Below are 10,055 nucleotides of genomic sequence, written 5' to 3'. Positions count from 1 at the left end.
TTGGAGTTTAGCTAATATTTCAGCTGGATGCTAACTATTTTAGCTAATTTAGGATGTTTTCGTTTTTCAGGCTATTTTGGAGTTAAATAATACTTCCGATCAGATCTCAGGTCCTCCAATTGCGTCACTGGACTTCCGATCGGCTCGTAGGACTTCCGTTCGCGCTGCAGGACCTCAAATTGCGTCCCAGATCTCCCAATCATGTTGCTTGACTTCCAATCGCGTCCCGGAACTTCCGATCACATCGCAGGTCCTCTGATTGTGTCGCAGGACTTCCGATCGCATCTCGGGACCTCCAATCGAGTTGCAAGACCTCAAATCGCGTCCCAGATCTCCCGATAGTGTTGCAGGAACTCCAATTGTATCGCAGGACTTCCGATCAAGTCTCGGAATTTCTTATCATGTCGCGGGATCTCCGATCACGTCTCTGGACTTCCGATTGCATGCCAGGACTTCCTATCGTGTCGCGGGATCTCCGATCAAGTCTCGGGACTTCTGATCGCGTCCCTGGACTTCTTATTGTGTCGTGGGATCTCCGATCGCATCCCGGGACTTCCGATCGCATCCGTACATTGACTTATCTTTAAAACTGGACCCCTCTAGCGAGCATATCTCCCGGACTAACGGGCTCCTTGTGCAGGATTTGAAAATAATGCAGAATCAGTTCGACACGCCTACATCGCTCCTCCTTCCTCACCCACAAGAGTTGTTTAAGTGTTCTCCATGATCCGTCTTATGAACATTGTTTCTCCACGGATTCATCGAGCGGTCTACGACCCTGATATTTTGTGTGTTCCATCCGCACCGGTTTGCCCTTGTACCCCCCTAAAGGGGCATTTGGGACTAAATCTTTCCTTTCCCCCAAAAGAAGAAGTCAGAACCAGTCGGCTTCATGGCGTTTCCTCACCACTCATCCGTCGTTGGATTCGCAGCACAGACTCTCCCGTCGGGGTGGAGATCACATGTCGAGTATTACTACAAGTGATACTTAAACCTGGAGCTCTGAAATACACGGTGGGCTCTTCAGAGGAAGTGGGGGTGACAGTTGGCTTATCTCAAACGCAGCTCTTGAAAATGGAAATTCTATTAAATGACGCATAAACGAGGCGGGAAGTTTCGCTCCGCTCTTTCCTGAAGTGAATGCTCCTTTTGAAAGCGAATGAAAGGTGGAAGAACGACCTTATTCTGACAGAAACGGCGTCACCTGCTCTGCCTGGTCCCTTCTGGCCTCGTATCCCGGCTGCTCCGTTCACATGGAGGGAAACAGGATCGCACAGATCTCTGCTTCAGGAGAGAGAATTCCCTCCCCGTCTTCCGTCGGCGTGTGGAGGAGATGGCTGCGGGCGCTCCTTCAAAAACGGGGCGCCGTCTTCGGGAATGACTATGAAATCTTAATTAGGCTGCTCGGGTCCCCCAGCCACTGAGGTGGGAGGCGCCCCGCTCCCGGCGTCTTCGGGCCGCCGTGAGCCACGTTTTCTGTGGAAATGACGTCAGATGAAGGATTTTTAAATCAATAGACTGGAAACTATCAGGATGATTTCTTTCATTCTAACTGAATTTCTCCTCCACAGCTTACAGCACTTTCTACATCGTGGGCCTCGTACTGTCGATGCAGGTCCCCTTTGTTGGCTTCCAGCCAATCAGGACCAGCGAGCACATGGCTGCTGCCGGTAAGCCCCGCCCTCTCTCCGTGCTAAGTGGTTTTTATCAGTGCAGCCTCTGCTTGTAAAATGATTTATAAATGTCACGCAGAGCGGCCTCTTCTCAGACGGGGACGCTTTTACCGTCTGCTGGTTTCAGGAGTCATCTGTCCATTTTTATTCTTCTTTCTTACGAAAAATCGCTGCAGAATAGATCTACTGGTACCGGTTGCTTGAGGTTCTGTTGGGTCATTTTCAGGAGACGGTTTCTGCTGGGAAGGGAGGAATGAAGTCCATCATGCCAGGAAGTTATTTTAGTCGATAAACCACCAAATTTTAACTTCTAAACTATTCTTGATCAATATTTCCTGATGTTAGTGAATTGCCCCGCCCCCATGTTTAATGGGATAATAATCTTATTAGTGAATAATCTTTACATAGTTGATGTCCCTGTCAGCATCTCTTTAGTGGCTCTTTTTCAGTGCTAGCTCCATCGTTACCATTTCCTGTTCATGAGAACTGACTCCTCCCCCTGGGGTTCCAAACAGGAAGTGGCTCCAAGAAGCCAAAATCCCATTTAGAGAGATGAACAGCTTTTGGTCACAATAACTATTCTTGCTCTGAAACATTTTTTAACATTGTCTTGTTGATCCTCAGTAGCTGCATTTCCATCCCGCAAAACTTTATCGAAATTCTAAAAACGTCAAATAATTTCGCATTTACGCTGTTTGCATTAAACCCTAATTATGCAGATAAACACAAACCAAATTATATGATGAGTCATGAAAAACTCAGATGTGAAAAATATTTGATTTACAGCAAAAACCTTCACATTTCTGCTACGGCGCTAGCGCTCATCATCTATCAAAGGAGACGTCGGCGTCTGATTCAGGCCATGGAGCAGAAAGCTACGTGGGAGGGGCTACGGATGAAGGGATTCTGGGAGATCGGGGTTTTACAGAGGAGCTGTAGATCCAACAATTCCAGTTCAACTTTTGATGAGCTGTGTTGCTCTTCTGGCATCTGTTTGTTGGTCATGTGACTCGTTTATTTGGAAAACGGTGTTTTGCTAAATATGTCAGTTTTGATACGCCTCAAAAACTGCTTTCTCCAAACAAATATTTTCGAGAAATTGCAAGTTTTTTCCCCCAAAAAATGGACGCGTTTCCATTAGATAAATGTATTTACGTAAATCCACTTAACACAGTTTCATGTTTAATGGAAATGCAGCTAATTTTTTCATATCTTTTTCTCTATTTTAAGATATTCTAGTTCTAAACTGGCCAATCAGATGCCTAGATAAAAGTAGGTGGAGCCTGACGGACCCCATTTCCAGAAATCAAAACGTTTGACAGATTTTAAGTGGTATGGGTGTGGCCTCATACTAAATTCCCTCCTGATTGGCCAGAGTGGTTGCCATAGAAACCTTTACTTATTCTGGCTTATACCAATGAAAATTGTGGTTTCAAGCAGTTGCCATTTTTCCACAATATGGACGCCACCATGTTGGAGCCAGAATTAGATAATTTTCTATGGTTGATGGTACTCATACAGTCCAGTTGTCATATACAGTCAATGGACTTCACCCATAAACAATACTTTAATTCCATCCACATTAAGGCAACATTTGGTAACCATTTTCACATATGGACGCCGCCATGTTGGAGCCAGATGTCGTCAGTAAGCAGTGATTGGTCCGAGTTTGTCTGAGTCAACGTTTCTATGGCAACCACTCGCACCAATCAGGAGGGAGCTTGTTGGAATTCCACACCTCTACCATTTAAAATCTGTCCAATGTTTTGAACGTTGGACTTGGGGGCTAGCAGGCTCCGCCTACTTCTTTGAGGCATTAGATTGGTCAATTTATAACTTCAGCTACAAAAAAAAAAATCATGAAAATAAATATTATCAGGAATGTTTATTCTGACCAATAGAATAACCGAGTAATTGTCTATTTTTCCCTAGAATTTTATATGATTTTGTCTTCCTGGAGCCACTTCCTGTTACACAGTCCAGTTCTCATGTACTGACAGTGGTTTCTTAACTTTTTTAGATGTTTAACTAAACCTCACTACTTCTGCCTAAAAGAGAGCACGAGTTCTCAAGTAAAGAAATAACTTCCGAGTCTTGCTGGAAACAGATCTTTTTTCGGAGTGATTCATCAGAGCAGCAGGTGTCTCCTCAGCTCCCCGTTCCCATTTCCAAGTCTGTCTGAACACGCAGATTCCTCGAAGGCTTTAAGGAATCTTCCAGAATTCCTCGCAGACTCAACTGTTGCTCCCCGTCCCGCAGAAGGCAGGAGTTTGAAGCATCAGCGGGGTAACAGCTGCTCTGAACATCTGCTGGTATCTCTGTGGGACGCGTGGAGATGGAACCACAAACCTGTCAGGTCCGCCGAGACTCCGCCCCCTCCGGCCCCTCCGCAGGAAGACGGAGGCGCGGACTGACGGGCGTGTCAGTACCACGGCAGCTGTCCAGCAGACAGACGGAGACTTAACCTCGGAGATGCTGGAGAGCCTCTGCAGGCGCTGCTCGCCTCCCGGAGGAGAGGATGGAGACAGCAGGGGTGGTGATGGAGGAGAGCGGCGGCGTCTCTTTTCTTCCTTTGAAATCGGATTTGACAGACAAGTGAGAAAATGGACCTGAAAAACAAAGACGTGTGAAGAGAGACTCGATTACACCAATGTGTCCCCAGCGTTTGACGTTTGTGCTTTATATCACAGGGACGTCCTGGGGGGGCTCCCTCCACCCCGTGGGAGGCTGCTGCTGCCTTCAAACATTGAAGTTCCTCTGATCTGTCTCCTCAGGTGTGTTTGCTCTCCTCCAAGCCTACGCCTTCTTGCAGTACCTGAAAGACAGGCTGACCCGACAGGAGTTCCAGACGCTCTTCTTCCTCGGCGTCTCTCTTGCAGCCTGCGTCGTCTTCCTCACAGTGATTTATCTCACCTACACAGGTTTGGAGCTTCAGAAACCTTCAGTTCATCTCTAAAATGTCATCAAAGTCGTCTAGTGAACATAGTTAATTAAAACCTGATTTGACTTTTTTTTAAACCATATTTTGTCCTAAAAGTTTTTTTATTTCAAATACATGTTTATTTTCTAGCCTTTAATCCAAAAAATTATTTTTTTTTTAGATTTTTGCACCTTTTTCTTAAAAAATTTTTTGTAAATTTAAACTCCTTAATAACCCACCTTAAAGTTCTGTTTGTTTGCCAATATTTGTAGTAAGCCCCGCCCCCTGACCTGACAGTTTGACCCATTGACTGTATACCTGAGAAGCAGAGTGAGTCTGACATCATTGCAGCTCCAACCAAGTGAAGTCAATTAAGTTGCCATTTTTTTAACAGTACGGACGCCGCCATGTTGGAGCCAGTAAGGAGTGATTAGTCAGTCTTTCTAAGTTGACGTTTCTATGGCAACCACTCCCACCAATCGGGAGGGAGCTTGTTGGAAGGCCACGCCCCTACCAATTGAAACAGACTACGAGAAACGTTTAGATCGTTGGACGTGAAGGCCAGCAGGCTCCACCTACTTTTACTGAGGGATTTGATTGGTCAGTTTATAACTAGAATAAATTGATTATTAATTAATGTATTAATTATGTTAAAAAAGAGCAATAACTGTTATACTGACCATTATAATTAGAATTCTCTATAGAAGGATTTTGGCTTCTTGGAGCCACTTCCTGTTTAGAACACCTAGGGGGAGGACTCACTCAGTCCAGTTCTCATGAACAGTCAATGGTTTTAGTTTTTCTCAGGGAGCTTCTCCTCTTCACTCTGTAAACGAGGTAAATGAGAAGCAAATTAGGAGGAAATGTTTCCAAAGAAATCTTCCTCCCTAATTTGTTTGTTCATTTTGTTGCAGATTCTGTTTAAATAACATTTAGTGTTGTCACACAAACGGATGAAATAATCATAAATGACTCAAAGCTTTTCACACAATCTTTGCAATGCATCAATCAATTATTTTTTTTACCCTTTTTTACCCAAACACATGAACTAGTCAAATTTAAAAAGTCTAAAGTACATTTTGATCCCATTTCAGTCTGTTAATCCATCCAATTACAGCGGGAAACGTATAGATCTGATATCCTAGTTAGGGAAACAACCTGAGGGTGACACGGATACAAATAAAAGAAGCTCTGGTCTCGACTGTTTTTGTGCCGCTCGCGTTTCCTGTTTCTTTGCTCCCCCATCTTTGAACCGGAACCCACAAGTCTCAGTGTTGAAGTCCGGTCAGACGAGGAGGCAGAATCCTCCGTGATCCGCTGAAAACACGTCTTCCACTTCCTCTTCTCCCGGTGAACCGGCATCGACCCCAATTAATAATCATGGCCGCCAAACTGTTCAAACACTAGAAAACTGACCCAGAGAAACAGTTCCAAGCGACTGTCTGATGGGATTTTGTGGCCACAGTGAAAGACTGACGGTGTTAAAGCAGTTTAAAATGTTACTTTCTCTGTTTATTGCTTTTATTTTCTTACAAACCTTCAAATGTATGTTGGCAGCATGTAGAGATGTTCAGGGAGACGATCTTCTACTGAGAACTCTGTTTACTAAGCTCAGATTCTCACACGCTCCCGTTTATTTATTTTTTATCCTCAAAAGTGTAACAATAAAACAGAAGCTTTCTTCCCAGAAGGCCTCGGATTCCCTCCCGTTTAACCGGACCTGGCAGAGCTATATGTTGACGTGCGCGCTCTGCTCGTGCACAAGCCCCCCGGAAACAGCAGAAAGTGTATTCCAGATCAGAAGACGGCGCCTCGCGCTGCATACATTTCAGCTTAAGCGGTTCCTGTTACATCTATAAACAAGTTAATTAAAGATCATCAATAATCATTCCTCTGACATGAACGTTTATCCTCATTTCACCTTTAAAAGTGCGTTCCTGAAGAGAGGCTGAACCTGATGTTTTTAGCCGTATCCCCAGCGGCTGTATTTTTACCCGCCGTTTAAACTGACAGTGTGCTGTAGAGACGCGACGTTGTTTTTCACATTCCTGCTGCCGTGCAGCTCAGATATTATTCATGCGAAGCTGCACTGTTTGCTAGTTTCCATGATAGCGTCTGCATTTGATCCACACTGAGGGATTTCTGAGTGAACCTACAGAACACGAGCTTTAGATGAACCGCCGTGATGATGCTGTCCTCCGTCCGCAGGGTACATCGCTCCGTGGAGTGGCCGTTTCTACTCGCTCTGGGACACCGGGTAAGCTCTGCTGACCTTCACGCTCTTGTTCTGCAGCGTCCCGGAGGACCTGGACCTTCAAAATAATGCGCCCTGCGTTCTCCTTTGTATGGTGGAGGATGTTACCGCACGGCCAATGCAGCTTTGATGACATAAACAAAACATGAACTAGCGTCCAACAAAGTGTTATTATGTAGTCTCTCATGTGTCAAGGCCCGGGGGCCGGATCCGGCCCTCTGGGTGATTTTATTCTATTGTTATTAATGACCCGATGTTATCTTGTTCTCGTTTCTAACTTGTATCATTTTGACAAAATATATTTTTATGGAGAGTAAAATATGAAAAGTTATTTAAGGTTTAAGTTGATTTATTCTTTAATAATATTCCTGACTTTTTATTATTCATAATTATATTAAAAAGTTATGGTTTTAAGTTTTGATAATTGTCATTCTGTTAGCTTTATGGACTATTTTATCAATTACTAAGATTTTTTTAGGCAGTTTTGGAGTTTAGCTAATATTTCAGCTACATGCTAGCTGTTTAGACTAATTTGGGCTTTTTAAACATTTTTTAAGCACATTTTTTTGCTAATTTTGGCTTTTAGTTTTTTTAGACTAATTCGGAGTTAGGCTAATATATACATGCAAACTTTTCTTGCTATTTTAGGCTTTTTTCGGTTTTTATTGTATTTTGGAGTTTGGCTATTTTTTTCAGCTACATGCTAGCTGTTTTGACTATTTTTTGTATTTTTTTTAAGCCGATTTGTAATTAGGCTAATATTGGCACTCTAGCTGTTTTGCTAGTTTAGGCTTTTTTCCGTTTTTTAGGATATTTTTAAGTTTAGCTATTTTTTTCAGCTACATGCTAGCTGTTTTGGCTAACCAGTTTTTTGGGGTTTTTTTTTTGGGCGTTTAGCTATCAGCTTCAGTGTTTTCAGCTATCAATTTCAGAATATTCAGCTATTAGTACTAACATCTTCAGCGGCCAAATTTAGCTTAAATCATTCACACTAGCATTATCACAGGTAATCCTATATATCTAGTTCATAATTATGTTAAAATGTACGGTTTTAAAGTTTTGTAGTTTTATCCTGTTCAGCCGCGACCTAAGGTGTGTTTTGGATTTTGACCAGGGTTGTGGGTTTGACACTCCTGCTGTAGACAGTCGATTATAGCACAGAACAAGTTTTTATTTTTATTCTTTTACTGTAAAATGTTCCAATTAGACTGTAGGGAAAAATCGATTTGGTGATTCATCGCGATATTTCATTAGGTGACACTTTTATCGGTTCAAAATATTGAGGAGATTCATCCTTTTGTGCTGTTTCATCACACCAAAATGTTTCTGGAAATAATTTGCATTTTTTTTTTTGTTATTTTTGAAGCACCGTTCAGGATCCTGAACCATTTAAAGTCTAAATGTACCAATATTGGAAATATTTTATACTTTATTTTCTCAATCACTATTGGTTAAGGCAGCTTCATTCAGTTTTTTTTTTCTTATTCTGAAAATATTTTTTGTAGAAACCAGACAACGTTGACTGTTCCCTTTAAGAACAAATATGTCTTAGTTTACCAAAAGAAAAGCACCATAAATGTGCTTGGACAAAAGCAACTTGTAGTTTATATAAAATACAGTGCAGTACTTAACCATGTGATCATTAAGTAATATTCATTCTACCATTTTACCCATTAAATCCGGATATAATTTTTATTATATATCTTTGATAAAATTGTTTCGTTACATTATGAGACGCGTATCGCGATATGTATCGTATTGCCAGACTCTTCAAATAAATAGTTTAGGATAATCTTGGAATATATTGTGATGCATATTGTATTGTGAATCACATATTATGATACGTCTCGGACTCTTAAATAAATGAATAAATTGTTCTGGTACAGTCTCATATTGTGATTTGCATCGATAGTTCAATCTTTGGATATATTTTGATAATTATTATATTGTGAGACGCGTATCGCGATACGTATCGTATCGTCAGACTCTTGCCGCTCTAGTTTAGACGCTGTGTTGTTGCAGCAGATGTAATGTTCCCCTCCTTTCTGCAGTTATGCAAAGATCCACATCCCCATCATCGCCTCCGTCTCCGAGCACCAGCCGACCACCTGGGTCTCCTTCTTCTTTGACCTCCACATCCTGGTCTGCACTTTCCCAGCAGGCCTCTGGTTCTGCATCAAGAACATCAACGACGAGCGCGTGTTCGGTAGGAACCTTTCAAACGTTTCAATGAAAGAAAAGACGAATAACCAGAGGAGGTTTACATAGGAAATGTGGTCAAATATGTCACTTAGTGAAGTTCAAGCTCATTTATTTCCATCGATTCTTATTTTTGTGGAATTTTCCCAACACAGATCCAGAACTTCATCGTAATGAAACCGAGTTTCAGTCCAGAGTCGTGAGACATTTCTGCTCTGAGAACGGTTTAATTTCAGCTCAAATGATCAGATTTAGTGTTAAAATCTTTATTATAAACCAAACATTTTAAATCTTAGTTTGAGCCCAAATCACAGCTGTGACATCATTTTGTGCTGCAATAATTATAATTTCATAAAGTCAGGATGTTTCAGGGACTTCTTTAACCAAAAAATGTTTTATTCATATATGAAAAGGATTCTCTGCTGTTTTTAAAGTTTTAAAAGGTTTCATTTTGTGAAACATCTTCACATCTGCTGGTTATAAATGCATTGAGGGACAGCTGCTGCAGTTATTTATTGAATGTGTGATAAAAGTCTTTGTGGAAAGATTCGTGTTTTATGTCAGGCGGATGGAGAGAAACACGATTCCTGTTAAAAAAGACTTTACATAGTTATTTACCAAAGATTTGACTTTTTTTCACTTTTTAATCAAGAAAAAGCTTTTATTTTTGGGATTAAATGAAATCTAGATGTTTTCTAAAGTCATGTAATGAAAGTCTGCAACACCAGAATGTTTTGTGGGTGGTTGTTTATTTTATTTTATTTATTAGTTATTTGAATAAAAAACATTTCTCCAAAACCACCAGAGATCCCAAAAAAGATCTTAATTTTAATTTAACAGTATCTCTGGACAGCTGAAAAATGTATTATCATAAAAAAATAAAATAAAATTTTGCAATAAATGCAATGTAAACATGAGTGAAAATAAAAACTATATCTTGACATTGTAAAGATACCATGTGCCACACCAGGGAAGTATAAGTCGCGCCGGAGGAGTATAGTATAGGTCG

At 41.3% G+C, this 10,055-nt stretch overlaps 1 protein-coding gene across 1 annotated transcript in view; it reads left to right on the top strand.

Moving 5' to 3' along the window:
• The window catches only part of LOC112162642 (dolichyl-diphosphooligosaccharide--protein glycosyltransferase subunit STT3B), a gene marked incomplete at its 3' end in the record, with an annotated part of 92,397 nt that overhangs the window by 73,464 nt on the left and 8,878 nt on the right, over positions 1-10,055 (top strand). Inside the window, 4 exon segments of the mRNA XM_024298476.2 lie at positions 1,572-1,670; positions 4,448-4,594; positions 6,802-6,850; positions 8,899-9,053. Coding sequence (XP_024154244.1) covers positions 1,572-1,670; positions 4,448-4,594; positions 6,802-6,850; positions 8,899-9,053 — 450 coding nt within the window.

This window comes from Oryzias melastigma, linkage group LG11, assembly GCF_002922805.2.
Source record: "Oryzias melastigma strain HK-1 linkage group LG11, ASM292280v2, whole genome shotgun sequence".
In the NCBI taxonomy this organism is placed as follows: Eukaryota; Metazoa; Chordata; class Actinopteri; order Beloniformes; family Adrianichthyidae; genus Oryzias; species Oryzias melastigma.
This window is presented reverse-complemented; position numbering and strand designations above follow the sequence as displayed.